General features: G+C 65.3%; 1 protein-coding gene across 4 annotated transcripts in view; it reads left to right on the top strand.

The window, feature by feature from the left end:
• COL18A1 (collagen type XVIII alpha 1 chain) overlaps positions 1-15,779 on the top strand; it is a 96,323-nt gene extending 80,544 nt beyond the window's left edge. For 3 of the 4 annotated variants that reach the window (XM_081234888.1, XM_081234886.1, XM_081234885.1), the window contains 23 exons: positions 160-231; positions 543-578; positions 850-939; positions 1,415-1,444; positions 1,526-1,552; positions 1,743-1,805; positions 2,038-2,112; positions 3,041-3,067; positions 3,264-3,317; positions 3,570-3,644; positions 4,934-5,002; positions 5,534-5,576; positions 6,093-6,155; positions 9,684-9,727; positions 9,977-10,099; positions 10,688-10,841; positions 10,925-10,998; positions 11,387-11,518; positions 11,935-11,967; positions 13,059-13,304; positions 13,612-13,809; positions 14,311-14,426; positions 15,356-15,779. In XM_081234888.1, the coding sequence (XP_081091014.1) occupies positions 160-231; positions 543-578; positions 850-939; positions 1,415-1,444; positions 1,526-1,552; positions 1,743-1,805; positions 2,038-2,112; positions 3,041-3,067; positions 3,264-3,317; positions 3,570-3,644; positions 4,934-5,002; positions 5,534-5,576; positions 6,093-6,155; positions 9,684-9,727; positions 9,977-10,099; positions 10,688-10,841; positions 10,925-10,998; positions 11,387-11,518; positions 11,935-11,967; positions 13,059-13,304; positions 13,612-13,809; positions 14,311-14,426; positions 15,356-15,569 (2,058 nt within the window). In that variant the 3' untranslated portion in view covers positions 15,570-15,779. The remainder of the gene's footprint in view (positions 1-159; positions 232-542; positions 579-849; positions 940-1,414; positions 1,445-1,525; positions 1,553-1,742; positions 1,806-2,037; positions 2,113-3,040; positions 3,068-3,263; positions 3,318-3,569; positions 3,645-4,933; positions 5,003-5,533; positions 5,577-6,092; positions 6,156-9,683; positions 9,728-9,976; positions 10,100-10,687; positions 10,842-10,924; positions 10,999-11,386; positions 11,519-11,934; positions 11,968-13,058; positions 13,305-13,611; positions 13,810-14,310; positions 14,427-15,355) is intronic. The other variant, XM_081234887.1, reaches the window with a different exon arrangement.
• The last annotated feature ends 53 nt before the right edge of the window (positions 15,780-15,832 follow it).

The following is a 15,832-nucleotide window of genomic DNA, read 5'->3' as shown; positions in this document are numbered from 1 at the left end:
GAGGCCGAGCAGGTTGAAGCTCCCTCAACGTGGTCAACAGACCAGGTTGAATCGGGTGTGAGCTGGTGGCCAGCGGAAACCCCCGCCTGGCCAGCTCCGGGTCACCGTGGCCCCCAGGTGCCACGGCTGACGCACGTGCTCTCCTTATGTCCACTGCAGGGAGAGGCTGGAGCAGACGGAGCTCCTGGGTTCCCCGGCCTTCCTGGCAGGGAGGGTGTATCCGGACTCCAGGTGAGTGGCCACCCAGGGCTGCTGCGGCTGACACCCCCCAAGTAGCCACACCTGGGTGAGAGCTGGCGCCCAGTGTGTATCTTAGGGCCCCACAGGACCCGGAGACCCCAGCTCCGTGGGACGTGAGTCAGCGGTCCAGGCTGCCTTAGGGGGTTTCCTGCGTGGCTGGCCCCCCCACCCTCCAGGCCCCATTTGGTCAGTGCAGGGAAACTCCACATCTTAACTCAGGGCCAGTCCCGGTGGCCTGGGGTCTCCAGGAAGCGGGGCTTGTGTGCTGTTTATGATGAATGATTTCCTTCCTGTCTCCACAGGGACCAAAAGGAGAAAAAGGGCCCCAGGGAGAGAAAGTGAGTTTGCGGGAGTTGGTGGGTGTCCGTGGACGGGTGGCAGGTGCACGGCAGGGCCAGGGGTGCTGCCCTGTGCCCTGTGCCCCGTGCCCGCCCCCGTGGTGCAGAGACTTGGGGGGTATCCGGGCTCAGAGGCTGCCCTGCCTGGGGTGGGGGCTTGTGGGCCACTGTGCTCAGCCCTCAGGCATCTCCTCACACCCCGTGGGCACCGGAAGCCCCTCCAAGTCCGGGCTGGGCTGCAGTTCAACCCCCAGGGGAAACTCTCTTCCAGGGCAACCCAGGGAAGGACGGAGTGGGGCAGCCAGGCCTCCCAGGACCCCCCGGACCCCCAGGGCCTGTCATCTACGTGTCGGAGCAGGACGTAAGAACACTGCCTGGGTGGACATGTGCTCTGCCCCAGGTCCCCAGCCGTCCCCCTGTAGGGCGACCTCCAGCGACACCGGGGTCCCCGTCTGTTGGTGCCATGGGGTTTCTTGGCATCGAAGCTGGCCCTTCCAGAGCCGCCCTTTGGTCGTGCTGTTTGCCCGCATGTCACCCACTCTAGCTGTGACAGGCCCCCTCCGGCCCCCATGCACAGCACCCAGGGAAGTGGGGGGCACTACCCCCTGGTCCCAGGGTCCCGGGCCGGTTCTGTGGTGCGGGAGCGGACTCCCGGGGCTGCTTCATTTCTCGTCTCAGGGACCTTGAGGCCAAAGCCAGGAAGATGTCTTTCACGTTGACTTTCTGGTGTTCTTTGTGGGTCTGTGTCGGTAATGCCATGGGGGTTGAGTGTTCACGGTAAATGTGGTCCTTTTCCTTCCTTCTCCGGGACACTGGCTCTGCTGACTCGTGGACAGAGAGCACTGGCGAGCGTGCCGGGCCCCGAGGTACGTGCGGCCCCGGGACGGGCTGGGCGCCGGGCACCTCCCCGCGGCAGGTCCTGACCGGCGCTGTCTCTCTCTCCACAGGGCCGGGTGGGGCTCGCAGGCCTCCCCGTGAGTACCTCCCCAGCGGGCGCGGGGTCTCTGCTTCGCAGGCAGGGGGCCGGGTGGGCCCCCGTGAGGCCGAGAAACAGGAGCCGGAGACCCCATCCGGACAGGGGTGTCGGGCGGGCGTCTAGGGTGAGGCGGGGGCTCACGGCCCTAAGGCAGGGGCCTTCCGGGCAGCACTCTGTGTCTCCTGCAGGGACCAGCTGGGCCGAAGGGAGACCTGGGCTCCAGAGGCCAGCAGGGCCTCCCGGGACCCAAGGTGAGGGACCGTCCAGGGTCACTGGGTGACCGCTCGTGGGGAGGGGGGCCGTGCCTGGGAACTTGGGGCGGACTCCCCTCTGGTCTTTTCCCTGGACCTGCCAGAGGCCCCGCTCACGGCTCCGTGTCCTGGGCTGTGGCGTCGGTGCCGAGGGCGGTTCACTGCAGGGCTGGGGGGGCGCGAGGCCTGCTCTTGCCCGAGCCGGCCTCCCTTACCCGCCCCCCTGTTCCAGGGCGAGAAGGGTGAGCCGGGCATGGTCTTCAGCCCTGATGGCAGAGCGCTGACCTCCGCCCAGAAAGGAGCCAAGGTGAGGGGGCGTCTGGGCCCAGCTTGCACCCTCTGTCCTGCCTGGCCGGGGCAGCGGGGCTTGGGGGCCGTGGAGACGGCACAGAGGGGTTTGTCCTCCTGAGAGGGCCAGCTCCTGCCCGTGTGTGGGAGCCTCTGCTGATTGGGCTCTGGAAGCTTCCGCAGCCTGGGCCCCTCACCCGTCCGTCTGTTCCTCTCCCACCACCCTGGTGGGAGGGTCCTCGGGGCCCCTCAGAGCCTGCGCCTCGGATCAGCCTCAGCCTGGCTGGCCCCTCGTTCTCCTCTGCCCGTCACCGGAGCCCACACTGCAGAGGAGCGGGGGGCTCTTGGGGGCCCCGGCCTGGGCCTCTCCTGTGGGAGCTGCACTCCTGTGGTGCCTGACTGGCCCTCTGGGGGCGCTGCCGCTGGGGGCAGGGATCCTGGCCTTCCTTCCTCAGAAGGGGGCCAAGCATGGCTGGGCTCGGGAATGGGCTCCACGGGGGCCTGTGCCCTGGGTCCCCTGCCCCCCTAACAGGGGACCCCCAGCCCTGGGGAGAGCTGGGTCTGGATCAGGAGGCTGCTGGGGACAGGCCTGCAGGGGTTCCCCAAAGGCCCCCAGGATTGTCGGGGGATGGGCCGAGGGGCCGCGGGGTAGAGAGAACTCTGCTGGCCCCGCCGTGTGTCACAGCTGAGGTCGGGGCCCATAGACCCCTCCAGCCCAGGCGCTGTGGGGCCGACCCTCTGGGTCTCAGGGCCCCCAGGGTGGGCCCCGGGACACAAACACCAGACCAGAGCTTTCTCCTTGTTGCTGTTTCCTTTTCTTCCTGGGTGTTGTCAGTGCCTCGGGCGCCGCCAGGGGCATCCAGATGGACACAGGGACCCCTCGGGGGCTGCCCACTGTGGGGCGTGACCTATGGCCAACTAACGGTACCTTCTGGTTTTCTGTTCAGGGTGAGCCTGGCTTCCGAGGACCCCCAGTGAGTAGACCCAGGCTTTCCCACAGTGCACATGCGCGTGCTGCAGAGGGCACCGTCTCCTGCCTGGCTGCTGGGCAGGCGTGGCAGCTGAGCTTCTATCCCAGCTGTGCCTCTAAATGCGGGGGCAGGCGTCGGGAGGGAGACCACGGGGCAGCGGGCCGGTCACGGCTCACCTAAATCCTGGCTTCCCCCACAGGGTCCCTACGGGCGGCCCGGGCACAAGGGCGAAATTGGCTTCCCTGGACGGCCGGTGAGTCCCTGGGTCTCGTGCCGGGTGTGGACAACAGCCCAGGCCCACGTGGACGATGGTCCTGGAGGGGAGTGGGCTGCAGTCTCTCCGCTGTCCTCCACCTGGGGACCCCCCGCCAGAGCGTGGCTCTCTCCAGCCCCGCTCGCGGGCAGCTTGGGCCGCAGAGGGACGGGCACCCCGAGGAGGCCCTGGGTGGGGACAGGAGCAGCTGGGCCAGCCCTCACGGCTGCCACCCACTGTGCTCTGCCCCAGGGGCGCCCCGGGGTGAACGGACTGAAAGGGGAGAAGGGGGAGCCGGGAGATGCCAGCGTGGGATTCAGCGCGAGGGTGAGTGTCTTGCGGGGCAGGCGGGGGTAGGAGGCCCGGCCGCAGTGGCTCGGGTCCCAGAGCTCACCTGTGGGAGGCTTCTGAGCAGCCTCGTGGCCCTCGGACACGCAGACCCCCATGCACACAAACACGTGTGTGCACACACACGCACACACACGCGCCAAGGCCACCGGACAGTGCCCCGGCGTGGTTTTCTCGGAAGGGCCTGTAGGCCGCGTGGGCCCTGGGGTGGGCGCCTCTGGCCCGTGGGGCTCTTGCTCGACCACCGTCACGCTGCAGTGACTGCCGCCTCGGGGGCTGAAGGCTCGGTGAAGTCCCCGGGTGAGGCCCTGTCATCACCTCTACCTGAAACGGTGCCATCGAGAGGCAGGACTCGCCTCTGACCCCGCTGGGCACCCAGTGGGCCCGCCAGCTGCACCCGGTGCCTTTTCTCCTGGACCCCCTCCGACCCGGCCTGGCCGAGCGACGCGGGGTCCTGAGGGCAGTGGCTTAGGCTGCGGCTCTCCCGGTGTTTCCGTCACCGCGTGTCTTCATTCGGGCTCCCTCCTCCTTGCAGTGGTTTCATGAAATCTCAGAACACGAGGCGGCGTCTTGCAGAGTTCTGAGATGGAGGTGGACTGGGCCACTTCGGTCGAGCAGGACTGGGGGCTCTCGAATCCCCCCCCCCCCCCGCGGTTTTGAGTTGTAGAGGCGGAGCACCAGCCGCTGTGCGCGCGCCCTGGTCAGGGCGTCCAGCGCGTCCGGCTTCTTTGTGGGCCTGAGCTTGCGCCTCTGTTCTGCTGCCAGCCCTCTTGGCCGCAGGGTAGGGGCGAAGGTGCCCAGGGGCCCGAGAGCAGGTGCCCGTGAGGTCCCAGGTCCCTGTCCCCAGGCACCTTCATCACTCAGGCCAGCCCTTTGGCGAGTGAGCCGTTGCTTTCAGAACAGGCTCTTCTGACACTACCTGAATCGGCCGTTTGTCCTTTTTCTGCGAGTGGGTGAATGAACGGAGCCGACCTTCACCCAGCTGGCAGTTAGTAACCACACGAGCCGTGTCCGAGGTCGTGTCCAGCGCAGACAGCCGCCCGCACGGCTCCCGTGGGAGCATTTGGGCAGGACTCCGATCTGGGAACGGGAAGGGGACGGCTCTGCCCTCAGGGAGCCCACGACCACAGAGTAAACCGGAAGCATTCTCCATGTGATGTTTTCTGACTTCACCGTGATTCTCAGAATTGCTTCTGCCCACATCTGCTGTCCTGGCCAGTGTCGATCTCCAGTGTTGACTGACCAGGTTTTCTCTCCCCCCCACGCAGGGTCCGCCCGGTCCACCTGGGCCCCCAGGGCCCCCGGGCTCTCCCGGGACTCCTGTCTATGACAGCAACGTAAGTCACTGCGACACCTGCTGTTCCCACTGCGTCCTCACACTTCCCCGCACTGGCTTCCTTTCCCCTCCACTGACCCGGGAGGGCTGAACCCCAGGCAGGGCAGCCAGAGCCACGGCCTCTGAGCCCCTGGTGGGGGGCTTCTGGGAGGGGCGCAGTGGTGGGACCCAGGCCCACCTACCTTGTAGGCCACACCTGGTGGGCCGTTGGTTCGAAGACAAGCCCCCAGGGGAAGTGAGGTCCGGGGAGGGCTCTCTGGATCTGGGCTCCTGCGCACGAGCCCTGGGGTCCTGGGGGGTGAACACCCCCCACCTCACAAGGCTCAGTGACGTGAAGTGACCACGTGGGGCAGTCATGTCGTGACCGGGGCTCCCGACTCCAAATCCTGTGTCCTCTCCCTCCCCCTCCCTGCTTCTCTGTCTTGGGGGGCAGGGGTGCTTGGGGGTGTGGCCTCGCAGACCCTTGGGCAGGTGGTGGCCTCAATTTCCAGAGCGTCTCTCTCAACGGCCATCTTTGGCCTGTTCTTTGCAGGCGTTTGTGGAGTCTGGCCGCCCTGGAGCCCCGGGATTGCCAGGTGAGGGTCTTGGGGCCTCGGGGAGGGCAGGTCACCCCTCCAGCCACAGCTCAAAGCAGGGTGTGGGCATCCCTCACCGGGGTGCTGGATGATCCAGGCCCCCCAGTCCCGGTTGATCATGGCCCCCTTTGCTGGGCTCCTGGGTCCTCCCAGCACAGCCTTCCAGGCGGGCCAGCCGTGGATGGGAGTGAAGACCGAGCGGCCACCCACTGGCCATCCACTGTCCAGCTCCAGCTCCTCGTCCAAGCCTGCTGTTTGTTCGAGCCCCTCCCTGCAGGAGTGACGTGGCCTCTGGGAGCAGAGGCTGCAGCCCCTGGGGCGCAACCACCGGGCACTTCCACCGGTCATGAGCTCTTGCTCTGACTGTCCCTGGGTTCACACGCTGCCCCCTCCCTGGCCCAGGTCCGCAGTGCACACAGTGCCCACCAGGGTTGGGCCATGCGTGGGCAGGAGGGCCTGTCCCAGGCGCCTCTGTCACATATTTAGTAACAGGCACTGGGGTCTCTGTCCCTCCAGGGCACCAGGGGCCTTCTGGACCGAAGGGTGACAAAGGAGAAGTGGGCCCACCCGGGCCACCAGGTGAGAGTGCTCTGGGGGCCTTGGGCTGTGTGTGGTCACCCGCCCACCCGGCTCCTGGAGGAAGGAAGCCCTCGGGGCTCAGGGGGCTCTGACGGGATGCCTGGTTGGCCCCGCGATCTCGGGGCAGGGCTGGGGGCTAAAAGGACAGGGGCCTGAGGTGGTGGCCAGGCAGGATGTCCCAGCCCCCCACTCGCTGAGGAGCAGGGCTGGGCCCCAGTGTGCACCTCCCAGGGGACACCTGGCACCCCCAGTGCATCGCGGGGGCCTCATCGGGCCGGATCATCCAGGCGATGAACTCCCAGCACCTCGGTTGTCCCCTGGGATGGCGAGAATCCCCTGCTGAATCCTGCTTCTGCAGCTGATGAAGCAGGAAAACAAGTGTGATGCCGGGCGCAGGCCAGGCAGAAGCCAGGAGAGCTGGACCCCCGGGCACTGCCAGAGTCTGTGTAAGCTCGGGGTTGCCCTACGAGCTGCCAGAAGCAGAAGCAAACCCTCCCCTTGAGGAAGGTGAGCGCGTTGAGGTCCTGGGATTCCCAAGCAGGCAAGCGACCAGCCAGCAGTGACCGGAGTTTCCAGGCTTGGCCTTAACCAGGACGACGATGATGCCCAGACGTAGAGGAGAGGGGATGGCAGCACAGAGCTGGGGCCCATGGGCGAGAGTCGGGTTTAATTCTGGGACTGAAAACCTGCAGCCTCTGGATGTGAGGATTCCGTGCGACTTCGATGGGACACAGCCGAGGAGGGCAGGGGTCAGCCCGGAGTCTGGGCGACGCGCTGGGCAGTTGGACACGCCGGGGGAGGTCAGACGCGTGCGGGTGAGGACCCGCGGGTGGGGCTGGGGCAGCAGAGCATTTGAAGGCGTCACGGCCGAGCTTCCAAACCAGGAAGGGTTCCAGGAGCCCTTCACGCGAAGGGTCAACACGAGCCACGAGCCCATTCCTCACGGGGATGAGAGGAGCCAGAGACCATAAAGGGTCCCAAAGGTTGGAAGCAAGGAACCGCTCACCTACAATTCTGCATCCGGTAAAGACAACCGTCTCCTACAGGAAGAGCAAGTGGGCAGCGAGGCCTCTCAGGACACGAGCCTCAGTGGGGACCGCGAGGGCCGCTGGGGAGAAGGAAGTGGTGCTGATGACACGGGGACGGAGGTAGAGCAGGAGGGCCGGCGAGACCACGCGTCCACGTCTGGCCGCGCCGCAGGGAGGTCGCGTCCCCGAGACCCCAGCCTGGCCCCAAGGAGGCCGGAGCCTCGTGACATCAGACCCAAGTGAAGGACGCACCCGTCACCTCAGGGTCCAGCCAAGGACGGGAGGGAACGTGCCCCTGACAACCGAGCAGGAAGGAAGAACAGCGTAGGAAAAACCCGACCCGAAGACGGCGGGAAAGGAGAGAAGAGGAACCCGGAACAGGCGGAGAAACAGGAAACGGAGTGAAGATCGATTAAACTCAGAGCCGTTGGCGCGTGTGTGCAGTGAGCGGGTCCACTCTCCCGTATAAAGACGGACGTCGTCGACGCGACAGAAGCGGAGCTGTGCTGCGTACAAGAGGCCCAAGTGTAAGGACTTGAGAGCCGAGGGGGACGGGGGTGGTGGTCTGGTGAGAAGGGAGCCGTGTGTGCGTGCTCGTGAGAAATCACACAGGTGTATTCTAAAGCAGGAAATACTGCCAAAAATTCTTTTAAACTCCATAATGATAATGGGGTAAACCTGCCAGGAAGTACAGCGCTTCTAAATTTCTACACCGGTAACAACATAGCTTCAAGATATGAAAAGCAAAAATTGAGAGAACTAAAAGGGAAAACACACAAATCACTCAGTACAGGGGGAAATCTATAAGCGAGGGAAGCAGCAGACGAAAGACCGGGTCAGTTGGGAGGTGGAAGGTCTGAACAGCAAGTGACAACCTGGCCCCCAGTCCCAGCACCAACATGGGAGGCCACAGGCCCACGCCGGGCACACAGCAAGTCCCTCAGGCCCGTCTGCCCTCGAGGGAGCATCGAAGACACAACCAGGACGGGCCCACTGAGCAGGGCACCTGCGGGGAGGAGAGGCCACGGTGGGAACTGGAAACCCTGGAGCTGAAGGACAAGGATATGTCTGAGGGGCAAGGGTGCAGCCAGGGCCGGGGTTGGGATTCTCGGCCCTCACTCCGTGGCCCGCGGTGGCAGTGGGGTCACCCTCCTCTGAGGAAGGACCCAGGACAGAAGCTCCAGGTCGTGAACATGAGCCGGGTGGCCTTGGGCGGGCGTGGGTTTCCCGGAGCAGCCGTGGCGGAGCCCAGATCTGGGGCTCCCCGAGGCCCATGGTTCACTCAGCTGGCATCACTTCACCCTGGGGGTCTGACCCCCACCCTTATCAGGTTTCCAGGGGAAAGGCCACAGGAGAAGGGTAAGCCAAGGTCGCTTTCCCACCCAGAAGGAGTGAGGGTCTTGTCAGCTCCTTGTCTACAAGGTCACAGCCTTAAGTAGCCTGCGCTTCAAGCATCCAGCCCAGGAAGTTAGAAAACAAATAGATTTAACTCCCAGAAAACAGATGGGAGATGCAGTGAATGGAAACAAAAAAAAATGTACATAACAGGAAGCATCAAGAAAGCAAAGAATTCAGATGTTAATGCTTTGAAAAGACTAATAATACTCCCCTCGAGGGACTGATGAAGGAAAGAGACAGCAAGAGACACTGAAGATGGCACCCCCGTGCCCTGGAAAGAGCGGACACCCTCCCTCCACCATCCGCAGTGGCGGGGTGGGGCCACGGGGGGTGGCCGGTCATTGCCGCCGCCGGCGTGGAGCCCAGCCAGGGTGCGGGGGCAGGAAGAGAAACAAGTGCAGAGTGTGACTCCAGAAGAAATAAACCCGCTGTTCTCACAGAGGACGCCTTTGAGAATGTCAACAACCAAAGCAATGTGCAGATAAACCGTCAGAATTAATGAGTGAATTGACCAAAGTCACAGGGGCAGTTCACAAAAATCGATGGCCAGTCATAGACTAAATGAAATCTTTAAAAGGCACCATTTAGAAAAAGTTCAGGTTGGTTGCCAGAGGTGGGATGCAGGGTAGGGGGTGAAAGGGGTCGAAGGTACCAACGTCCAGTTACAGGACACAGCATCTGGGGGCACGCAGCTATAGCCAACACCCCTGCCCAGTGTACTTGAAGGTGCGAAGAGAGAAAAGCTCTCGTCACGAGGGAAAACCATGATTTTTCCTTTGCGTGTGTGTCTCTGTGAGGTGGTGGCTGTTAACTAAACGTCCCGTGGTGGTCATTTCACAGCGAATGTTAAGCCCATCGTTTGCGGTCCCCCTTGACCGTCTGCAGTGCTGTGTGTCAGTGATAAAAACTGCAGGGAAAAAGGCACCGTGAACAAAAAATATCAAGTGATTGGGAGTAAGTGTAACAAAACCTGCAGGGGTCTCTGCACAGAAATACAGGAATTAGCACAGAGGAAACATAGGTAACTTCAGGGGCGGGCGGACGGGGGGACCAGGCGGGAAGACAGCACCTCACTGGACCCCCCAAACTCTCCCCCCCGTAGGGCAGTTCCCGTTGGACCTCCTCCACTTGGGCGCTGAGATGAAGGTGGGTGACCCCAGGTCCTCACACCGCCCCCCACACGGGGCCCCAGAGGGCACCCGGGACGCACACCCCTGGCTCTGTTTTTCGGGAATTCGGTTGACGCAGTGGGAAGCTGGGAGGCCGAGCCCTGTCCTGTCCGGCTGGCCAGGCCTGGGCCACAGAAGCTTCACCGTGGGCTTCTGGGGGTCAGCGCCCGCCCCTCCCCACACGGCACGGGAACGGGGCTGTCCCGACAAGCTTTTCCATCCACAGGGGGAGAAGGGCGACCAAGGGGCCGCAGGGCAGAAAGGAGAAAGGGGTGAGCCCGGGGGCGGTGGGTTCTTCAGCTCCAGCGTACCTGGCCCCCCCGGCCCGCCAGGCTACCCTGGGATTCCGGTGAGTCTGACCCCAGCCGCCTGTGGGTGCCACACACAGGCCCAGTCCCGTCCTGTGCCAGAGCTCGCATCCCCGGGGTCCCTGGGGCCTGGAGCCAAGGGCAGGTCCACCCTGCAGCCTGGGCCCCGAGCGTCCCCCTCCCGGTTCCTTGCCCGATTGTGGGGCACCCACGTGGGGAGCCTGGTGGGTGCACAGTGGCTGCCCTCCCGGATTGGGCATCTGATCCTCCTTTCTCCTGCTGGCGCTGTTCTCCACCAAGCTCCCTCAGGGAGACTTCTGTCCTGAAAGCGTCTGGGGGACCGTGGGCCCCAGCTGCCATCCGGGAGTGGAGGAGGGGTGGGGGCCCTCGGGGCTGCACCTTTGTGGGTGGATGTCCTCGTCTACGTCCCAGGGCCCCGTCCCAGTGGGGGACACACGGGGTGGGAAGGCTGGGTTTCCCAGGCCCCGCGTGGGCAGTGGGGGGACGGGGGCTTGGGGGCCGTGTTCCCTGCAGGGGCTCGTGGCAGATGCAGCCAGGACTTTCAAGCTTGCTTGTCCCCAGCCTGGGGACATAGGTGACAGCGCCCTGTGTTTTGTCTTCCACGCTAGGGGCCCAAGGGAGAGAGCATCCAGGGCCAGCCTGGCCCTCCTGGACCTCAGGGACCCCCTGGCATCGGCTACGAGGGACGCCAGGGGCCTCCTGGGCCCCCCGGACCTCCAGGGCCCCCGGGACCCCCATCCTTTCCTGGCCCTTACAGGCAGAGTAAGTCGGGTGGAGAGTGGGCCCTGGGCTCCAGCCTCATCCAGGAAGGGCCACTGTTCCCACCCCTGGCTTCTCTCTTGTAGCTATCAGTGTTCCTGGCCCCCCGGGCCCACCTGGGCCCCCAGGACCGCCCGGATCCATGGGCTCGTCCTCAGGGGTAAGCGCCACCCTGTTCCTGACCTGTCGGACCCTCACTGCCCGGCTACCCTTCCCTTTGGAGGCGTGTGGGTGGGTACCCCAGCGCCACGAGCCCTGAGACGAGGTTTCCAAAGCGGAAGTGGGGGACCCAGGTGTGGCTGGGGTCTGAGATGGGCCAGGGAGGAGGACGAAGGAGGGCGTTGAGAAGGTCCCTGAGGGCGGGTCTGCTGTGCGGAGGCTGTGGTGGCCCCGGCACTCCGGGGTTGAGGTGTCCCCGTGGTGCTCATGGGGCCACAGCCTGGCAAGGAGGCGGCCACGTAGGTCTTCAGACTGTCGCAGACCCCAACCCTCCCCATGAGCCCAGAGGCCCTCTATGCGCGGGGGACCCCACTGGGCTGGGCTTCCAGCAGGTGAGGGTCTGGGCCACGTACCAGACCCTGCTGGACCAGGTGCCCGAAGTGCCGGAGGGCTGGCTCGTCTATGTGGCCGACAGAGAGGAGCTGTACGTCCGGGTCCGGAATGGGTTCCGGAAGGTTCTGGTGAGTTCTGGACAGGGCGATCCCTGCACGTGGTGGGGGGACTTCCCACTTCGCTTTCGGGGTGAAGGGTATGGAGAAGATGGGAGGCGGAGGACCCGCGTTGCAGGGGGCCCTGGCGCCTGGCGAGCAGTAGGGACCAGCCGGGCAGGGCCCGCGGGCGTGCTGCCAGCGGTCCTCCATCCTCACCCGCTTCCCTCCACTTCTCTCTTCTATTAGAAGCTGCTCTATGGCAGTTTTAGGTTCACAGAGAAGTGACTCTCAGTTTTTAAACTAACAGATATGCTTACTGTGTGCCGGGCACCAGGTGGGGGGCACTGGGATGCAGCCATGCCGGCCTTCCCCGGTGTGGGGGGCGGCCAGAGCGAGTGGCGCTGGCTGGGTCAGAGGTCCCGGGGTGACCCCCTGTTTTCTTCCAGCTGGAGGCCCGCACGCCCCTTCCCCGCAGGACGGTAAGGAGCATCCCTTCTTCCCACGACCATCTCGGGGGAACGGTGGGCAGGGGTGCAGCCTGGGTGGGGCCCCCTGCCGGGGATGGGGGTGCAGACCGTCCTCATCACCCTCCCCAGGTGAGGGGCTCCTCTGAGTCCTTGTCTGTCTGCCCTCGTCCAGAGGGCTGGGCACAGGGACAGACCCTTCAGGCTGTGGAGGGAGGAGGAAGGAGGGGGCAGGTGGGAGGGGGCCCGGGATATTCCAGTCTCCCTAAGTAGGGGTCACGTCCCCCAGACGGTGGCTCCTCTGAGTAGAAGTCACAGCCTCTCAGACGGCTCAAGAGCGGGGCTCCGTGCTAGGTCTCGGGGGTCCGGGTTCAGTGTGGGCTGGTCTGCCCCGACGCCAGGCTCGGGGAGTCCCTTCTCTCACGCAGCACCTCGTCCCGGGCGCTGTTCTAGGCACGGGGACAGCTGTGCCTGAAACAGGCAAAGCCCCCGCCCCGCGGAGGTGACATCGTGTTGGGGAGACAGGCAGTAAGGGCAGTAGGTGACTAGGCAATAGCATATAATTATATAAATATAAACATTTCAGATAGATACATGAATTCATTCTATAACTTATGATTGCATTAGATGTTACTACCAGGTAATAGGTACCAGGTAACAGGTATACAGGCAACAGGTGTCCGAAGGTGCTGGGTGCTGTGGGAAAGGGATGGAACTGGGAAGCGGGCGGGGCACAGGGGCTGGCATTTGGAGGTCGAGGTCACCGTCAGAGGTAGGAACCGGGCAGAGGCTTAAGGGGCGGCTGGTACCACGGCTGCAGCAGGGGGAGGTCAGGGGGATGCGGTCGGCCCAAGGGTGCCCAGGGCCACGGGGAGGAGGTGGCTCCTGAGGGTGATGGACCCGGGGGCTTGAGCAGAGGGCCACCCAGCCCGACTGAGGTGTCACCAGGCCGGCTCTGGCCCGACACGCCGGGCGCCACCTCCAGTCTGGCGTCGCCGGCCCAAGAGCACAGCTGGGTGCAGACGAAGGGTGTGCAGGGCCGGGCAGCGGGACCCGCGGGTGCAGGAGGCCCAGCCCCACGGCGCCGACTGCCTCTCCGCCTGCAGGACAACGAGGTGGCCGCTTTGCAGCCCCCCGTGGTGCAGCTGCACGAGGGCAACCCGTACCCCCGCCGGGAGCCCCCGCACCCCACAGCGCGGTCCTGGCGGGCCGACGACATCCTGGCCAGCGCCCCGCGCTTGACACACGCCCAGCCCTACCCCGGGGCCCCGCACCCCGGCGCCTACGCGCACCTCCGGCCGGCAACCCCCACGGCCTCACCCGCCCACACTCACCACGACTTCCAGCCAGTGGTGAGTGACCACCTTGGGCGGTGCTGGGGTTGGAGAGTCCGGAGCCCAGAGCAGCCGGGGAGGGTGCTGGTGCTGGTGCTGGTGCTGGTGCTGGTGCTGGTGCTGGGACCCGCCCTCCCCGCTCCCTCGCCCCTCCCCTCCCTCCCCCTCCCCTCCCCCCTCCCCTCCCCCCTCTCCCCCCTCCCCCCTCCCCCCCCACCGCTGCCCCGGGGTCCACCCTGATCGCATCCCAGAGACCCACCCGGGGTCGGGGGTGGGGGCCGCGGAGACCCGGGCCATCGGGTCTGACACGCGGTTCCACCTGCAGCTCCACCTGGTCGCGCTCAACAGCCCGCAGTCAGGAGGCCTGCGTGGCATCCGCGGCGCCGACTTCCAGTGCTTCCAGCAGGCGCGCGCCGCGGGGCTGGCGGGCACCTTCCGTGCCTTCCTGTCCTCGCGGCTGCAGGACCTCTACAGCATCGTGCGCCGCGCAGACCGCGCCACCCTGCCCATCGTCAACCTCAGAGTGCGTGCGCGCCCCAACCTGGGCCAGGCCTGGGGGTCGGGTGGGCACTGGGCAGGTCTTGCCCCTGAGGACCACCGGGCACCCTATGGAGCCCCCACGTGGTCCCCGACCCCTGCCCCCGCCTGCCAGGCGCGCTGGTGCATCACCAGCTTCCAGAGGTGGCCTGGTCCCTTGGGCCCTCACCACTCGTGTGTCAGTCCAGGGCTGGGCATCCCTGCGCTGGTGCTCTTCACGGGGATGTGTCCACGGCTCCTTCCACGAACGGAACCACGTGCTTTCTGGATGCACCGAGCGCCGGTGTTCCCCGGGACCAAAGGCGGTGGACTCACTCTGGCCCAGGGTCCAGGGCTGGGGGCGGGTGCCCTGCGTTCCTGGGAGAGGGCGGGAGGCCTGGGGCCAGCCCCGCCTTGGGTGGGCGTGGGCGGTGCTGCGGCCCCCTCGGCCGCTCGTCCCTCTGGCAGGAGATGACCAGAGACGGGGTGACCCCGCTTCCCTCCGCAGGATGAGGTGCTGTCTCCCAGCTGGGAGGCCTTGTTCTCGGGCTCCGAGGGCCAGCTGAAGCCCGGTGCCCGCATCTTCTCTTTCGACGGCAGAGACGTCCTACAGCACCCCGCCTGGTAGGTCCGCTGTGTGGGCGCAGCAGCTCGGGGCCTCTCTGGATCCAAGAGCCCTGAGCAAAGGGGCGACGCTCCTGGCTCTGAGCCTCCAGGCTGACCCAATCCTGGAACACGCTCGCGGCTTAAAACCCCCAAAATCCAGAAGCACAGGAGGAAGAGTAGAGAGCGTCGTTTGCGGTGTTACCTGAAACACCCTCACCTGGCCTGCTTCCCCGGGCAAGTGCCCCCAACTTCCTGCTGGGGAGACAGGCTCCAGCCCCCTCTGTCTGTCACATAACATCACAGCGAATTACTTCTATAAATTCCTCAATATGGAATCTCTGGGTCGGAGAACACGCGTGCCTACCTGACACGCTGGCAGAAGTCGCTAGCTTGCCCTCAGGTTGGCTTCACGCCCATTGTGCCCCTGCTTGCAGGTGTGAGGCCCCTGTTACCCAACACTCGGGGGCTCAGGGTCTCAGACGAGCCCGCGTCCCTGCCTTCACCGAGGAGCCAGGGCCGTGCTCCGGCCCGTGTGGGAGCCTCGGGCAGGGCTGTGGGCTCCACTGGCCCAGGGGCTGGTCTGAGGCCAGAACCCCAGGCCTGCGCCTCGTTCCCAGCGAGGAGGCCGTACTGAGATGGGCTTTACGAAGCACGGGCACTCGAAGCCAGGTCCACCCAGGCCCCGAAGGGTCAGCCCTCGAGGTCACCGGGTGCTGCTGGCCAGGCTGTGCCCCCAAAAGCAGCAGCAGGACGGGGTGTGATCTGGGAGACCGAGCGCCCAGGACGAGGTTGGCCTGACTCCTGGCCACCCGAGTCCCTGCCCTCCCAGTGGCCCCCGCATCCCGCCAAACCTCTGCCTTTGGGAGACGCCCTGTCCTGCCTGGGGTGGCCTCCAGCGTGGGGCGGGGGTGGCCCCCGGTGAGACTGACGGCCGGTGCCCCTTGCAGGCCCCAGAAGAGCTTGTGGCACGGCTCGGACCCCAGCGGGCGCCGGCTGACGGAGAGCTACTGCGAGACGTGGCGGACAGAGGCCAGGGCAGCCACGGGCCAGGCCTCCTCGCTGCTGGCGGGCCGGCTGCTGGAGCAGAAAGCGGCAGGCTGCTCCAACGCCTTCATCGTCCTCTGCATCGAGAACAGCTTCATGACCTCCTCCTCCAAGTAGGGCCTCTGCTGGCTCCACGGACAGATGGACACACAGAGGGCCGGAGAAGAGCCAGGCGGCAGGCAGGGGAGTGGACACGCCCCCGGCCCGCGGAGGGAGCCTCTGCTGGCGCCCAGGGCGGGGACCTGGCTGGGACACTTTGCTGTATGGTTCACGTTTCATGTAATCCTCCAGAAATAAAAAGAAGCCAAAGAGTGTATTTTTAAAAAAGTTTAAGACAGCCTGGTGCCCAGACTCTCCCTCCCACTCACCGCTCCCCCAGA

Source organism: Mesoplodon bidens (assembly GCF_964165515.1).
Source record: "Mesoplodon bidens genome assembly, chromosome: 5".
In the NCBI taxonomy this organism is placed as follows: Eukaryota; Metazoa; Chordata; class Mammalia; order Artiodactyla; family Ziphiidae; genus Mesoplodon; species Mesoplodon bidens.
The sequence above is the reverse complement of the archived record's forward strand: the minus strand, read 5'-3'. Positions and strand labels throughout refer to the sequence as shown.